The following is an 18516-nucleotide window of genomic DNA, read 5'->3' on the forward strand; positions in this document are numbered from 1 at the left end:
GGGTCAGGAGCTAATGCTGAGCTCCCCTACGTGGTGAGGCACGCAGCTGGTGTTTGGCAGAGCTTTATAGAAAAGGTCCTGCGCTCGGCGCCATTCCACAGGCAACTACCGCTTTGGATATTGGCACCCATGGTGGAAATAGAGCAGCACATGTCATTTCGCGAATGGCGGGAGGGGGGGGGGGGGGCAGGGGTGTGAGGTCCTTGCAGATCTGTACCCCTCGGAGAGCTTCTTGTCATACGAGCAGGTGGACGAGTCATTCGGCCTTAGCCGAGGTCAATTCTTGCATTATCAAGGATTGCGCTCAATAGTGCGCACGGTCCGGCCACAGTGTCTGGAGATACCCCCGATGACCCATACCTTACATATACTGTTGTCCTGTGGCAGAAGACGGAGGTTGATAGCCTTGCTTTACGTGACTATGAAACGAGACTCCGCCACCCCCGGTGCCTCCATCGTGGGCGGCCTGGGAGACAGATTTGGGTGCGCCCCTAGACAAGGGGCAGCGCAAGCGCACAGAGATCTTGACACGGCGGGTGTCCTGTAATGCACGCTTTAAGCTTATTCATTTTAATTTTCTTCACCGCACATACCTCACTCCGAAAATGGTTTGTCGTTATTCGGAAGATAGACGGGACAATTGCTCCAGGTGTGGTGTAGGGGGCGCGGGGTTTCTCCATGTGACCTGGGAATGTCCGTTGGTGGGGAGTTTCTGGACAAGGGTTGTAGGTCGTATAGCGGCTACTACTGGCCTTTGAATCGATCCATTCCCCTTGCATTGCCTGTTCGGATTAGTACCCAAGCCTAGGAAAAGGAAAATTCCATTTAAATGGTTACAACTGATGTTGGCTAGGCGGAGGGTCGCCATCACATGGATGGGACAGAGGGCCCCGAGGTGGATACTTGGCTGAAGGATGCGAGGGAATGGACCCTCGCGGAGGAAACACACATGCAGGCCACTAGGAAACATGAAAAATTACACGATGATTTGTTGGCGTGGCGTACCATGTGTATGACAGGTCTTGCCACTGGCAGGCAATCGTCACACATCGACTCAGAGGAGACTAGTGGCGAACTATCTTCAGCACACGCATCAGAGTCTGAGGGGGAGAGGGGTGAAGAGCACTGAGAAGTCACTTGCAGGATGAGCGTTGCGGGGCCTGGCTTGTCTTCCCTCACCATGTCTGTAATACTGTTTACTGCTAAAGTACCACATGAACTTCCGTTTTATTTTTAAATTGTTGCCCAAATCCGTGATGTGCCATAATGAGTCTGTCTATGTTATGTTATGTTATGCTATGAGATTTTGTAGAGCGCTCAGCTTCCCCAGCAAAGGGGCGTCCCGGCACTGATCCTAAACAAAACACATCAGAGAGCAGAAAAAAAGACTACAGAGAATTAAGGAAATAAAAAAGTTTTAATGGCTTTCCTGAATTGGTAGAGTTAATTTATTTCACGAATGTGGCCTGGTAAAGTGTTCCATAGCTTATCTGCTAGGTATCGAAAAGACCGCCCACCAGCTCGACTGCCTTTGAATCGGGGGATTTCAATCAGATTCTGGCAGGCTGAGCGAAGCGCTCGCGTGGGCACATACATTTTCAGAAGAGGTTTTAGCATTCTGGGGTAGACTGTCTTACGATTTTAATGGAGATACATAAGGCCTTAAATTGTATTCGCTGGGCTATTGGAAGCCAATGTAGTTTGTGAATAGTGTCGGAAGTAGAGCTGAAGCGGGGCAAGCCTACTAAAGCTCTTGCAGCCGCGTTCTGGACGCGTTGCAGCCTGGCCATTTCTGTTTTGTTAGTCCCAAGAAGCAGAGAGGATGCGTAGTCCAATCTAAACAACACCATAGATTGGACAATCACTTGCCTGGTATCAGGGTCGAAAAATTTCAGAATAGTTTTTAAACTTCGCAGAATTCCGAAACATGTAGCGGCCACTTTTTTTGTTTGGGTGATAAAACTAAGAGCAGGATCAAGCCAAACTCCCAGGTTTTTGACTTCTGGCTTAGGTGTAGGAGCAGTTCCCAAAATGGAAGGCCACCAGTGATCTCCCCAAAGATCCAGGTTTTTTCCCACCAATAGGACCTCCGTCTTTCCGGCATTAAGCTGTAGACAGTTGGCAGTAAGCCATTCTGCTACAGCAGCCAGACCAGATTTGAATCTGAGAGGGTCCATATCACTTCCCTCTGATAAGGCAACCACTAGCTGCGTGTCGTCAGCGTAGGACACGATGTTCACGATGCTTTGGCGACAGTAGCCAGCGGCTGGACGTACAAATTGAACAGGGTGGGACTCAAGGCTGAGCCTCGAGGGACCCCCTGTTCAATAGAGTAAGCCTTGGAAAGGAAGGGAGGGGTGGAAACCCGAAAAGACCTGTTGGTAAGAAATGACCTAAACCAGGCAAGAGCCACATCAGTGATCCCTGCCTCTTCGAGCCGGCGAAGCAGGATCTGCTGGGACACAGTATCAAACGTGGCACTCAGGTCTAATAGAATAAGTGCCGCTGTTTGGCCTAGGTCCAAGGATGCTCGGAGGTGTTCCGTCATAGCCAGGAGCGCCGTCTCCGTGCTATGACCAGCCCGGAACCCATGCTGAGTGTCATCCAAGATGTTATTGATGTTTAAGACATTAGTAAGAATGGTGTTAACATGGGCCTCAGTGAACTTAGTGGCCCAGGGGAGCAAAGATATTGGTCTATAGTTTTCGGGCTACTGGGGGTCTAAGGTAGGCTTCTGTAAACAAATGTTTTTTAACGATGCTTGGGGGAGGGAGGGGGGTTCTTCGATTGTATGTTGCAAAATTGAAAATAAAGGTTAAAAAAAAATACTGTTTTTTAAAAATCTAGGTAGCCAAAATGTATGTTCATAAAGGGGAAGATATGAGTGTGTCAAACTGAGATAGATTTATTACAAAAGTAGTTGAAGAGTCAACAGAAATAGGGTCTGTGGTGAACTAATATTTAAAGATGCTTGTTTGATGGTGTCAGCTGGGGTTTTGAAATCTTTTCAGATGACAATTCACTGGATGGCCCCGTTAAGAAAGCAATACAGATATATCCAGTTATTTGGCATCAGTAATTAGCAAGTAGTACCTAACATAAACATTAGTGTAGAGGATGTGGCATCACATTTGCAACTGGGAAATCTGGTTTGAGTCGCCGCTCAACATCCTGTGATTCTGGGAAAATCACTTAATCTCCTTGTGACAAAAAATGTATGTGCCCTTATGTAAAGTTACTGATGCTCATTTTAAGCTCCCCAATATCTTTGGGTCGGGTTTGCGCTCCATAATAAATTACCGAACCGCCAGGTAAGGCCTCTTCCAGCAGGAAACACAAGCAACCTCTGACCGGGTTCAGCTTAGGTAGGTCTAGTTATTGAGGCATAGCTTGGATTCCGTGGCACAGTGAGCAACAGGCCACCATTTGTGCATACCATGGCCGCTCAGGGCATTACATCATACACAGGATAGGTGATGTGAATAATACTTCCAAATGGTCCAAACACTGGCAGTCACTTGGGGTAGCATTCAAACCTATTCTTTCTCACCCACTGTGTCACTGTAGACCAGGCTGAAGCAAGTCTGGGTTTGCCTGTGTTCCAATCTGGAGGGGGCTTGTCTGGGAGTCCAGGAGGAGCATGATAATTACTGATTTGCATGAGGCGGTCCTTTGTCTAGAGTGGCACATGGGGTAAAAAAACAGTAGGTTGGAATGGTACACCAAGCAATTGCTAGTGGTTAAACATTCCTCCAATCACTTTTTGAGGTTGTTTTCTTTATAGCCTTTAGTCATTTCAGGACTCCAGGATAATTCTTACCTCTTCGGAATAGCTTGCCTGGTGAGACTTTGGATTTAAAAGAGTATCTTAAGCCTGTGATGCATTCTGTCATGAGGCCTATCTCCTTGCAGTACTTTAACATTAAATGTGCCATCTGTAACAAGGCAACCAGGGAACCAACTCACCTTTACAGCTTCTGAATCTTGAACATCCAACTGATTCGAACAGTATTCACTTCTTCGATTATCACAATCTGAGATTTGGGTCAATATCTATCTTGAATGTCAGCCGATTGTCTAAAGCTCAATTCAGCAAAAACAGAGGTGATAAAGTTCGGCAACAATCCCCGGGTTTGGACACCGGATTGGTGGCCGGTTGAGCTGGGGTCCTGTCCAACACCCTCCAGGAAAGCCAAGAATCTGGGAGTCCTAGTGGATATAAACTCACTATGGAGGACCAAGTGAACCAGGTGACCACATCATGTTTCATGGTCCTCAGAATAATTAAAAAAATCAAGCTCTTCCTCTCAGCCAGCAACCTAAGGACTGTCGTTACAGCCCTGATTTTGTTCCGTCTGGACTATTGCAAGAGCTTAACGTACAGAAATAACACATGTACAAGTTGCAACTGGTCCAGAATGCTGCAATCAGACTGCTGTCGGATACGGCCAGGTTTGCCTCAGTTAGAGGTGAGCTGAGGAAACTTCACTGGCTCCCCATCCCACTGAGATCTCGGTTTAAGGCCCTTTGTGTGGTCTTTAAAGCAATGAATGGTATTGGCCCGGAGTTTCTTAAGCATAGGCTCTCATGGTATGTTCCTAGTAGAGCCTTGGACTCTTCTGGTTCCAAACTGGTTCGAACATCTATGTTTAAGAAAACAAATTGGGGAGGCAGAAGTTTTTTTCACTGTGCATCTAAAACATGGAACAAACTCCCATTCCAACTAAGAAATGCTTCTGATTTAATCTCTTTTCGCAAGGGGCTGAAAACGTGGCTTTTCTCTCAATAACAGTTGACCGTTCTCCCAGGTAACCCAGTTCTTAGCGCAAGGACACCCCAGGGTAACAGTGTGCTTTACAAGAATAAATAACATTACATAACCTAACACTGAATAATCGGTGTTTAGTGAGATATCTACATGTGAATTTGTCTTTAAGAACTGCGCATTAGAAAATGCTGCCTGGTTTTGTGGGCATTCCTTATTTGTTTTGACACAATGTATTTAATTCTGAGTATTTTATGTTGTACAGCTTTTTTGTTATAGCTGTTAATTCTTTGACTCATCAGTGGCTATGGTAAGATGGCATGATGATCTGAGTATTTTCCCAATGGGCAGATCATGTCATTGGCAAAACTCAAAATCCTATTCAATACAAGTGTGTCCTGCCAGCATATTATGACTGAAGTTCAGTATCAGTGGCACAGCAATATATTGACATAAAAATGTGTCTTCATTTGATTTCATATCCTGTATCAAAAATCAAAGCATTTGTATTTTTTTTTCTTTTTTCATACAGGCTTTAATGTTTTGGGTGGTGGATAATTTTCTCATGAAAAAAGGGAAGACAAAAGCAAAGCTTGAAGAAAAAGAAGCAGGATTAGATTCTAGGAATGGGAACAAAGTGCGGTACCGGAGAGCAGCCTCGCACGAAGAGTCTGAGTCGGAGGTATGTATGTGAGAATCTTGCTTTTGTATCACAAGGAGAACTTTGAACAATACTGTAGTCACTAACTGAACTTGACTTCATGCAGCAGCTAATAGCTGCTTGTAAGTATCACTTTTGGTGCAAAAAAGGAAAGCTTTTCTTTCTTAAATACGTTTTTTACATTCTTATAGGTGGCTATATTTTAGAAACGTTGTGAATACTTACTTTGGAGCATATATCTTTTGCTGATTTGTGTTCTTTTTCCAGTCTGCTGCTAAATCCCACATGATCTTTAAAAAAAAAAAGGTTAGAAATGTCCTGGAGATTGCAGTTGGTAATTGAGTGCAGATGATTAGACGAGATTCCCGGATTGTTCATATTGACTCATTTGCTGAAGTGGTATGGTAGCACTAAACTATACTGATTTATCAATGCCAACTAGCCCTCTTTAGCATGAGAATCCAGTTGTCACTTAGCAAATATGTGGGCTAAACAAAATGTTTGCATTTGCAGATGTCAGCTACCTTAAGATTTTTGTAGAGCTCCACGCTCTCAACATACCCTCTTGTAGTATGTGACCTTTGATTTCAGTCTATCAGTGGAATACATCAATTTATGCCTCAAATGTTGCACCAGGAGCTGCAAAATTTCCATCAAGAAAGCAAGAGCACTATACACCTCCCAGCCGATTAAACCAAAAAAAACCATCATAAAAATAGCCATTCGATTCAAAATCTTTATTCGGATTGCAAGAAATCCATAAAAGCACAGTTTAAAATACAATTCAACATATTTACAATTACAGTAAATGTAATAAATGTTATAAAGTGCATATCAGTACAATTACAGAGTAACCCATTTCCATTGTATAAAGTGCAAAGGAGGTCAATAATCATGAAGTGTGCAAATAAATCAAGGGCATTCCATAGTTTTGCGTACATTAAAAATAACTTTTAAGAAAGTGCTTGTGCGGAATATAAGTTCATCATCCTCTAATTTTAGGAGCATTAAATAGGACTGATTCGAGGAGAGCGGTCTATGTTTTTTAAAATATGGGGCTAAAAACCATTTAATATATTTCATATAAAACTTACAGATAAAAAAGAAATGTAAATCATTTTGTTTACTGATTCCGTCACAAGGACACGGAATATTTCCAGCTATGCTGTGTCCCAGAGGAAAACAGAGTGAAAACTTAATCGTTCCAGCTCTCATTCTAAAAAGTAAGGATCTTTCCCAATTACACATTGGCAATATCAAATACAATGGGAGTTGTTGAATAGATAAGCCATTGTTAATATAGGACACAACAGTTTGTTTCCGCATCTCTTCTGACAGTCTTTTTTCATTATAGGTGGCATATAATTCAAGTTGGACTTCCTTTTTATCATTACTCTTAATGTGAGATGGATTATCAAAGAGGTCACCTCTGTCTATGCTAGACAAACTTTCTTGTATACCACGAAGCCATGGGATCTTGTTCCATTTATCACAGGCTAAGCACTCCCTCAGGATATCCTGTGTTAGACTAGCATAGTCATTTGCCCAAATAGCCAACCAAAATAATGCAGGCCTTGCAGCAATAAAATCACTGATATATGGTATATTCAACTCTGAGAGACAGATGTACCCTGATGATGAAATGGGAACCCCCAGTAGTTTCCTACAGAGCCGATTCTCTTCTCTTTGTAGTTTGGGGGTTTTTACTGACCCCCAAATTTCGGCGCCGTAGGTTGCCACAGGAGTACATTGTAGCCTGTATATCTTTAGGATTGCCTTAGTTGCTCCAATTTTCCTCGGTCTGGGAAGGGATAAAATTGAGTTTATAGCCTTTGAGAACTTGCCTGTGGCGTGGGCAATATGCCCACTCCACAGGCCGTTCGCAGCAAAGACTATACCTAGGTATGGGAAAGTTTTAGTTGAGAGCAGCTTATCAGCTCCTATCGTTATAGAATTTAGTTGCCTGGCACCCGGCCCACAGGACATAATGAATGATTTTTTTAAATTTACTTTAAGATCCAAATTCCCCATATAGAAAGAAAAATCCCTGACTAGTGCACGTAGGGCATTAGGTGTTAATCCCATGAGCACAGCGTCATCCGCATACAAAAGTCAAGGTAGTGGGCCTCCTTTAATTTTGGGAACATCTGAGGTAGCCTTCTTCAGAGAGTTACTCAGGCCATTTATATAGATAATAAATAACAGGGGTGCTAAAACGCACCCCTGTCTCACACCTCTTTCAACATTAATTGGCCCGGAAACTGTACCCTCCATGTCAATCCATACTTGCGCCTTTGTATCTTTGTGCAGGTAGGCGAGGAAATGTACCAGGGGGGCATCTAGGCCGTAGGACAAAAGAGTCGACCACAATTTTGACCTATTTACCAGGTCAAATGTGGACGATAAATCCATGAATGCAAGGTAGATGGGTGATGCCTTGGCTATGTTATATTTACTTATTAAAAGATTTAGATTTAGGCATTGTTCGATGGTCCCAACCTTGCATCTAAAACCCATTTGACAACGGTCTAGTACCCCCATTTCCTCAGCCCAGTCATTAACTCTGTTGTACAGTACCCTGCCCAAGATCTTCAATGTGTTGTCCAGGAGCGTAATAGGCCTGTAATTTACAGGATCAGATCTATCGCCCGTTTTATAAATGGGCACTATTATGCTCGTGGACCAGGTTGCGGGTATTGGGACAAACGGTAGACTATTAAAAAGGTTTACAAAGATTTGTCCCCAGAGTTCCGGCTTATACTTCATTATATCTATTGGGAAGCCATCATGCCCAGGTGCCTTGTTACCAAGGCTCTGATTAATGGCCACGGTGACTTCCCCCACGGTAATTTCTAAAGGTTCCAGTATTCCTGGGGCATAGTCTCCTATGGCAGCTCCCGGGCTAGCATATATTTTGGAAAAATGCAGTTCCCATTGCTCACTTGCTATGGTACAGCTAATTGGAGTTAGCTGCTTGCCCATGTCCGGCATCTTTTTAACAGCAGGCCAGAAAGTCGTACTGCTCCCTATCGCAGCAGCAGTTGTTAGTGCCTCCCATTGCTCAGCTAGTAAAGCAGCATTCCTTGAACCTATGGCTGTTTTATAATTTTGTCTAGCGGCCCGTACATCCTTTATACTTCTGGGTTTGCAGTTTAAAGCCCTACGAAGGGCTTTATTTGCTGCTGAACAATAGCAATCGAACCACCTTGGCTCAGGGGCAGTCAATTTAATAGGGACACTTAGGTGGGATTTTATAATATAGCAGAGTTTTGAAAAATCTTTTACTATCCTATGGTGGTTCCCATCATCCAAAGAACAGGATTCGATTAACAAACCATGGTTACTCATAATTGTGTTTGTTACTTGACTACTGTCTTCCCCTCGCCATTTTAATCTTAAATTATTAGTCGAGGCCATGATATCCCTAGCTCCCAAAGTGCGAGCAAAGGCATTAGAGGGACCTAAACCAATGTTAACCTCCAGGGCATTGTGGTCCCCGAAGGCGGTTTCAAGAACACCAGCCTTCTTGACTCTTATCTATTAGGTCAGAAGACATAAAGATATAGTCCACTTTGCTAGAGAATTCTCGTCCTCTAAAGGTTGGGATGTAAGTAGGTGGCTCGTTTTTATTAACATCCATTATATCTGTTAGGATATGTTCAATAATGAAGCGTTCTAATTCTTCGCCCCGTTTGTAAGCCCTGTCTATTTGTGTATTGTCCGTTTTAGATTTTGTAAACTTCGCATTAAAATCTCCTGCTAGAATTGTCCTAGTGCTCACCTGATTATGAGATTTTTCCGCTATTTTAGATAGTTCTCCGAAAAGTTCTATATAATTCTTATTCGGAGTTGAGCTAAAATGATTATTATAAAAGTTAATTAGGTAATATGGAAGCCTACGGGTGTACTCAACTATCTGAATGTTTGAACTTTTAGAGGAGATCAGTTTTATAGACCCCCCCTATATTTATCTTAAACCCGATTAACCCCTTGCATGCTTTTGACGAACCCCAGCCGTCATGCACTACGGTGCTCGTGTGCTGATGACGGCTGGGGTTCGTCATGGCCCGCCCCTGTTCATTTGTTTACAGCACAGGGGCGGAAACGGGCCAGCAGTCAAGGGGTTAATAAACCTTCAATCGGGCGGCCAAAAATAGGCTTTTCGGCCTTAATACAATAACAATGAAAGCCCTCTATGTGCACCGCAGTTATCGCCCAGGTTTCCTGCAATAATATTATGTCCTTATCCGAAATAACCTTTAGTCATTCCAAGTCAGAGACCCTTTGCTGGAGTCCTGCAACATTCCAGCTTATAATCTTAAGTTCCTTATTTGGCACCTGTAAGTGTTGTTTAACCCTATTTAACTTAGTGTCCTGAGTACTAATGTAACAACCCGGGTCTTGAATCCTCTGTGCCACCAGCTCATAGGGGGTGGCATGTTCTTCCTTTTCTTGGGACAACATTTGACCCGGTGCACTAACTAAGCCTTGAGCTAGTGTGAGGTGTGCCTCATCTGTTTGTATACTTCCCACCTCAACCTCACTGCTGTTTTTTCCCCTAACACTAACATCTGTTGTAGTATTTTGTGGTTCAGTTAGTGATGGGAGTCAGTCAACCATATCCAAGCTGTTAAATCTGTTAGATGTGGGGAACCCCCAAATAGCATCCCTTGCCGGAGGACATCTCTGATAGTTTCTATAATTATTATGCCTATGGTTGTTTCTCCCCCATTCTCCTCAGTTGTTTCCTAAGTCCCTCTGTCCCACCTGAGTCCACGCTTCATCCAATCCATGGTCATAGCGTTCTTGTCTAACATTTCCCCTTGGTGGGTAGAAATATGAAAGGTGCCTTGTCTCGATACCCTCGTTATATCCCTCACTAACCCAGGAGCAGATATAGTCCACTGTGCAAGGGTCATTGAAATTAATGATCACACAATCACCTTGTACTCTTTTTCTCATGGCCTACCCAGTGTACTCTCCGTACTGTCAGGATTTTACTTGCACAGTATGGTGGTAAGGGCCTATTATTGCTCAACCAGTGTGTAACTTTGTTTAGTAAGGACCAAGATGGCTCATCTGTTATCCGGGGTCTCTGGGACTCCCGTCATCACTACAACATAAGGACTTGAGCCTGGGGGGAGATTGGCGGCAAATCGTCCTTTCTTCCCTTTATGCCACTCCTTTTCCTTATTTCCCTCATTGACTTTGTCTTTCCCATTAGTAGCGTTATCCCCCGGGGTTTTTTGGTTATTATCTTGTAGTTTTGCAGTTGGGGTGGGTACTGTTGGTTTTATTGCCAAATCCTTAGCCGTTGGAACTGCCTTAGATTTGGTAGTAATGGTGGGGGGTGGCATGGTTTTTAATGCTGGCTGGGCAATTTTTTGCGGAGGGGGAGGGGGACAGTGTTTTGATTTTACAGGGGGGCCTTTAATTATAGTACTTAATTCAGTTAGTTGTTTTTCTATCAACCCCAGTCGTGCATCTATGGTAGCTAGATGAGCACTCACAAGTTCCCCAACCTTCATTATTAGTTGGCTGTTAGAGGTACAATCTTTACATATCAAGCCCAGACTAGACATTTCCCCTAGATATGCAGAATCTGTAGTCCCTTTCTTATTCCCTTTCTTGAGACTATTTGCTGGGCCCTTCCCCTGCTTTTTCTGTACCTGGGGATTCCCCCTAGGGATAGTTGTAGTTGTATCTGAACTTTGGGGTGGTCGTTTCTGTATGGCCCCCTCCCTTAAACCTCTTAAATTCCTTGAAATGGTGGTTGGGTCATCCAGAGTATTACTGGTGACAGTGAGTGTATCAGGGATGGGGTTTACAACCGGCCGGTCCGGGGTATCATTAACAATAGAACTACTTACAGTGTCAATATTAGGGGTAACTTGAGATGCCTCTATCATGATGGAGTCTGGGACTATTACAGGACTTGCTGTTGGAATTGACTCAGTCACCATACCCAGTTCTGTGTTAAAATCATCGGTCAGGTCTAAATTTTGTGACTTTTCCAAACTCAACTGTAATTCCGACAGTGACTGGGTTGCGGATAAGTCTACAGTATTTGGCATACTATGTATTTCCACTATTACACCAGGCTTAACATGTGTTTCAGAGTCTCGATAGGGTGTTTTGGCCGAGGCTAGTAAGCCCAATGATGACCTTTTCGCCTCTGCCAGTTCTAGGGAGACGCGTCGTTCCAATAAGGATATTCCATGGTCTATTGCCTCATTTGCTTTAGTGATGAAATTGTCAATGGGACCAGTAACCTTGGCTCCTCCAGCTGCAGTTTTACTCCGGCTACCCCTTGTAGACATGGTAGCCGTTATTAATCAAGCAGGAGGTAATATGTTACAATGTATTAAAGAAGGAAGGATAAGTACTTATCTTCAAATAGGGATCACATATTTTATCACAGAATCCAGATGAAAGGGGGGTGGCCCGTCCCGTCCCCGGTCGTCCCCGGTCGGCCACAGACGGTCCCGCCCTTGTCCCGGGCTTCTCCTGGTCGCTCCCGCGCAGCGGGTCTAACCTTGCTTGTTTATAGGATCAGAGTGTAGAGGAGAGAGGAGCCTGCAGGGAGAGCTGGCCAGGTGGTTTGAGTGAGGGCGGGCGGGCGCTCCTGGGACAGGTAGTCCTGCGCCTCCCCGCCTTCTCGCAGCCCTGCAGATTCAAGGAGCTTCGGTTCGCTCCACGCCCAAGTGTTTGCAGAAAGGCTTGAAGACACCTCCCTCGCGACGCGGGACCCGCGCAGCGGGTACCGCTAGTTGTTGTTGTTCTCAGCGTTGAGAGACCGGGTCCAATCTGCTGCCAGTGACAAGCTATCTGCCACAGAGGTAAGGGAAGTAGTAGTCCGCCAAGTATCCATTCAAATATCCACAATACATGGAGTGCACCACAGTACAGATCCAACATCGTGAAGCCTTCTGTGATGCCACTGCAGACTACCTCTTCAAAGAAGAGGTATTCACCCTAATTTTGCCATCCTAACAGGAATCTAACAGCAGTGTTCTATCCTCAGACACCCACCCCAATTAACTTAGTAGCTCATTTCTTATACAACAAGCAGAGAGGTAGAACTTTGATCAGCAGCAGACTTGGGAACCTACCACCTGATTGCCAGGAGCTAGATCCTGTGAGTATGCTAATCCGACAAATGTCATTGGCTGTCATTGGTAAAGTATCATGGCTTTATGTTTCTATTAACTTGACATTGCTCTTTTTAAGTAGGCTTCCAGTGATTCCAAGGGATCACTAATGCAAGATTACCTGTATCAGTATTTGTATGCTGCATAAGTACAGGCATCTGTCAATAAATAATCTGACAGCCAAAAAGCTGCCTTCCCTGGCTGAAGAGAACGAATTTGCCTTGATCCCCATCTGGGACACCCTGAATACCACATCGGACAGAAATGAAGTTGCTGCATTGTTACTTCTGGGCCAGCCTCCCACCTTTGAGGCAGTACCCCATCCCACTCTATGACTGAACCTCAACGATGCGGGACTGGATCTACTCTTACCTCTCAGAAAGGTCAATCCTTATTTCATTCTTTCTTTTCACTTCCACTCCTTCTTGCAGCGATTCTGGGATATCGTAGTAGTGAATTGTGTAAATTGCTCTTTTATTCTCAACTTCCAAAATAAAGAAGCCAGTAGTCGGAGGTTTGCCAAGCAACTCGTTTTTAATTGTAACACGCAGTCGGACCTAATCACAACACTCGCGGGGCTATGATGGGAGTGGATAACTTACACAGTTCTGCATGGTTATTTATACCTTTATCACGAGCTTGTCTGTGCAAAATATTTACAGAAGGAACAATTCCTAACCAGGTAACAAGGTTAAGGTTTGTTTCAAATCCTCAATACTAACATACAATGAAACAAACAAGATCAAACCTTTCCAGTGGACATTGCTGGTTCCTTAGGACATTGGTAGACAATCAAACACACACACATAAACGTTTACAAGTTGACATTGCTTGTCCCTTTTCCTGCAACTGCAGACAATTGAACAATCCAGTCTAACCATTGTTAGATTAGCCTCAGATGGACAAAGGGCAGGTATGTCAACACCAGGTGAGTAAAGACACCAGCAAAACAAATCTTTTTGTGCTGAGTTAGTCAGCAAGGTACCAAAGTTCGTGATCAGAAACTATTCAGGGAATTACAAATTGAACAACCGATGTTCAAAATCACAAATGAAAAGATGTTTTTCACACAATCCTCTCCACTCCTTTTCAACACCTTCCAAAACCTGCTGCCAGACTTCATCAGGTCATTCAACTAAGCATACTAGAACTACAAATACGCCTATCACTTTCAGCGTATGTACGCGTCTGGAAACCCTATTGATGTTGAAGCTTCTAGAATAGACCATTTCCTGTGCCCCATTGGCCAAAAGATACTAATTTACTATCAGACACTGACCTCATCAAAAACAGACTTTCTCATTTCTGGTGGATGGAAGAACAACCTTCCTATGACCATCTGCACTTCCCCAGCAACATCTGCCCAAGTAAGAATTCTAGCAGTACTCATAATCATCAGCCTATCACTTGTTATTCCATTAAACCAAAGGCACCAGAAGTGCCCTTTTCACCATGCTAACCCTCCAACACATCTTCCAGAAGCTCCAGCCTACCCTTTCTCTAGTTGTGTCTCTGTACTATTCAAATGGACTCCTCTGATGCACCACTCTATGTACACTGAATAATTCTAAGAAGCAAAAGTTCAGCTGACAGACAGTTGCTGCACTGACTCTATCGTCTCTGCCATCCACTGAGCATTACTGATATTACATCCCTGCTTGTCCTTTCCCAACAATGTAGTATTTACCAACTCCTTACTCTATATGCTTCCAGCTACACAAGTGTGCATTAACAAAGGTACCCTCTTTATCAGTGGTGTGCTAAACTTGCCTTATTGACTTTCACGCAATTATGCAAAATTGTGAGAACATTCCATGGAGTTACACAAGTGGCATGAGCAAAAGCTGCTTGTGTCCTGCTTGTTGGCGTTATTCCCTCATGCTTGTGGTAATGTTTTGCTTTGAACGGTGTGTGTAATTATGCGGTGTGGCATAATGTTTGCAAATTAATTACAAGTAATTCCTGAAATTGCGCAGAATCATAACCCCTTTGCATTCATGTGTATTAAATGAGAGTAACACCTTAATGTTTGTTTGGTGTGTGTATAAAGTATTGTTTCCTTTAACAAGTGTGGTTGCACTTTACTGGATCGAAATGCTCGCAGGTCAGTGTAGAGTGCAATCCTCCTTGCTAAAGACCTGGAAGTTGCTTTTGTTCTCTTCCTGGATAAATTTGCACCTTGCTTGGCAATGATAATTATTAGAGTGTTTCTTAATATTCAGAGTTCCAAAACTTTAGTACAGATACACCTGTAAAATAAAGACAGTACTGTTTAGATGGTGCTTAGTGGGTGGAATTGGAAGATCAAATACATCTGGGTACTTATTAGGCTTAACTGTTGCATATTGGCTCATTTTCCATTCACCACTCCAGATTGTAGGACTGCACAATACTTGTGGGCCCTTACAAAGCATTAAAGACACTTCAAACAAGCAGTAGCCAAAGAATGCTGACCCAAACAAGAAAATGGTTGAAGGGTTGTCCCAAAGCGGCCTATGTGAAATTGCCAGAGGTAATGTCATCATCAGAGGTAAAGCTGTCTGTAGACAGACAGAGAAAGATCTGGAAATAGACGCCCTCTGCTATTTACCTGATCATCTTCTTCAATTTATACTAAATATGAAATTCATGGCTAGGTCCTGCTCTACTCAGATGCATGGTTGGATTGTGCAAGATTCATTGGTGGCCCAGGGGTAAGGCAGGTCCAGGAAGGAAGCCTGCATAATGGAACAGTGTTGTCTTCTTCATTTGCGTATTTATATACAGACCTCGAGGGCAAGGGCACACTGATCCTTGCTCTTGCTGAGCAACTTTCATTCTGCAGACTGCCCTCTTTGAAAGGAATCCGCAGCCATGGGGTTTGAGACTGCCTTACTGTACCTCTTCATGCCCTGCAGACTAGGAAAGACCGCAAGCATATAGTAAGGGGATAAAAAGCAGCTTTCAAAACAGCAGGGTATGAGTTTAGCAATGTGTTTTGATGTACTAAGGCTAAATGGTGAATACCTGTCACCTTTTGTTTTCTGCAAACAGTTGGGTCAAAATGTCCAGGGTGGAACTCACAGCTGACACTTGGAGTGGCAGGAACTTATTTTTCATGCAATCCTCTTCCTTTCAGTTCTGCAAAGTTGAGGTACATGGGAGCAGGGAAGGAGCATTAAAAGTACCCAAATGCTGTATGGCTAGTGACTTGGTGGGGTTACACGATTTGACTGCCAAGGAGTTCACTCTTTCTACAAATAGACCATGAAAGCAACAGATAAAAGCAGACCACCCGTGGAGTAGGCTGAAGAGAGCGCGCTCAATTTTATTGTAGATTAGCAGCAATAAAGGACCTTCAAGTCCATCAACCAGAAGTAATCTCAGCAACGCCTTTGAGGCTAAACTCAGCGGGGAAAGCTTGAGGGAAGGCCCTTACCATTGCAGCAACCGTTTTACTAAGGTTTGGGTAAGAGGTTGTGAGGGAATCATAAATGACAGCTTTCAGAGGAGAGATGGGCATTGACCCTTCTCAAGACTAAGTGTTAATGAGGTCACTGATGTTCTGTTCCTGCTTGTGGGTGAACCAGGAGTTGCGTTGTGCAAAAGAGCAGGTAGCGTTGTGTAATTCGAGGTAGGAATCGAGCGGCTTGGAAAGACGCCAGAGAAGCCAGTAAAAGAATACCAGCAGAGTCTAGCAAGATGGCCAAAACCCATGTTGATGCCATCTCCTCAATTTGAAGACCACAGTTGTCCATGATCTCAAACGTAGTAGCAAGAAGATGTCTAATAACATTGTCTGGGCAGAGAATGTTGGAGACCTCTATATATTTGGCAGAGAAGTGCTGGTGCTTTTTCTGATTCCCACTATTTTTTATTTTTATTTATTAAACAAAAGGGAGTGCAAACCTTCTAAGATACTTTTCATGTATCCAGAAGTTTTGCTAGTTCTTGTCACTGTCATGGCAAGAAATAACCACAGGTTTTGCTTCTTGCAGTGAGATTTGTCTTGCAGAAATTATTTAATGTCGGCGCTAATATGAAGTAGTTTTGGTATGTGTTTAGTCATTTCATAGAAACCATGTATTGTTCCTTTTGTATTTTTATTCTGTTATTATTTCTGATTACCATTGTTGTAATTTGCCTTGTGTGATATGTGTTATTATTAATGGGTCGGATTTATGTTTTATTTTACTCTCTGCAACTAAACGCTGATGTAGTCCAACTGCGCTTAATGAAAATGTTATGTTCCACAGAGCCTGTTTTACAATTTGAGGAATTTTACCATTCAAGCACCCCTGAAAAGCATATTTACAAACCCAACGTTCAGACCAAAAGATATTTGTTCAGAAACTTAATTAGATGACCGAGTTTCCTTCACATGCTACAGCCCTAACTTGCTTTTTGAAAATTGTAACTGCCTTGGCACTTAACAACATTTTCTCTTTCAGATTCTTATATCAGCAGATGATGAAATGGAAGAATCTGAAGTGGAAGAGGATCTCAGGAGGTTAACCAATTCGAAGCCAGTAAAGAAAAAGAAGCACCGCTTTGGATTGCCTGTATGACCCTCTTCTTGTTTGTTGATCCGGAAATACTTCAGGGTCGGACTTTTTCGTGGTGAGCAGGTTTTTTTTTTGCCATAGTGGTGGTCCCTTTTTGTTTTCTTCAAATCACATGCGACACGTCGAAGGTTGAGCAAGTGATCGGACAGAAACGGAAGGCTGTACAAGATTTACACACATACTGACCAAATAAGAAAGGACGTTTTTACGGCACATGGAGAACGTATTGTTAAGGACCACACAATGAAGTGATTGTTTACACCATTATTTGAGAAGACGATGGAATCGGAATATTCTTGACATATTTTGTGGTTCAAGGTTTATGGAGTACGAAAAGTATCATATTCAGGCTTGCTGGAGATGAGCCTGTACTTTTTATTACTAAAACTGGCTTTTTCCAACTTAACAGATCCCTGCGCAGGGATAGATGTATGGCTAATTGTTACAGACTATAACGTAATATTATTTTTTTAAATTCCCTAAATTGTGTAGTACCTGACCTGAGGTACCCATGGAACAAATAAGCAGAACAAAGATTTCCCTATCCACGTTTGTCCTGCTTGACCGTTTTCAAAGTTTTTTTAAGTTATATTTTCTTACTGTATATTTAAGAATTTTTATTATTTGCTTAAGAATGTGCAAATGATGGTTCGGTTTCTGTTTTTCAATGAAAGACAAACAGTTTGACATTAATGCATTTTTTTTGCCCACAACAAACACTAATATGTAGAGGAATGCTAGTCTGATTCAGAAAGGATACATCTGTATTCCCCAGTTCAGATATCATTCACAATTCATTATAGTTTTGTTGATTTGACAGCTGTTACCATTGAAGATTCAAGGTTCTGGCTACATTTTGACCTAATGCACTTTGTTCTGCAATTCCTAATTTCCTAAAATGTGCAGCTGATGTGGTTTTTAAGGAAAACCTTCTTAGATTGTCTGTGTACCTGACCTAATTCAGCTCTGTGTTCTTGCCTAAACGCAAAAATGGAACTTAACCAGCAGTCTTACCAAACAAACCACCCTTTTCTGTTACAAAGTATCGATCTGTTTTAGTTGCCTAGAAGCTAATTCAAAGAAGAAACAACAGATTTCACCTCTGGGACAGCTTGATTTGCATTAACAAATTTGTAAAAAGACAATAAAAATTTTGTAGCAAAAATGTATAAACTATTTTGAATCTAAATGATCAGATTTGTGTAATGCATGCTGCTGCAACGTGCGGTTTCTTTCTTGTCTGCTTATTTACCCTGTGCCTTATACTGTAGATGAGAGACTTACTTTAAGTACAATTTTCAAGACCTTGGTAGCAGCTGGAAATGAAACCTGCTTTGCGAACTACAAACATAGTAGCCAACTACCAACCCACCTTTAAAAAGACTGTCTTCTGTT

General features: G+C 42.9%; 1 protein-coding gene across 1 annotated transcript in view; it reads left to right on the top strand.

Annotated features, from left to right (window-relative positions):
* The window catches only part of STIMATE (STIM activating enhancer), a 136693-nt gene extending 118407 nt beyond the window's left edge, over positions 1-18286 (top strand). Inside the window, exons 7-8 of the mRNA XM_086939187.1 lie at positions 5298-5447; positions 17008-18286. Coding sequence (XP_086795313.1) covers positions 5298-5447; positions 17008-17124 — 267 coding nt within the window. The 3' untranslated portion in view covers positions 17125-18286. The remainder of the gene's footprint in view (positions 1-5297; positions 5448-17007) is intronic.
* The last annotated feature ends 230 nt before the right edge of the window (positions 18287-18516 follow it).

The sequence above is a fragment of the Lissotriton vulgaris genome, chromosome 9 (genome assembly GCF_964263255.1).
Source record: "Lissotriton vulgaris chromosome 9, aLisVul1.2, whole genome shotgun sequence".
Taxonomy (NCBI): Eukaryota; Metazoa; Chordata; class Amphibia; order Caudata; family Salamandridae; genus Lissotriton; species Lissotriton vulgaris.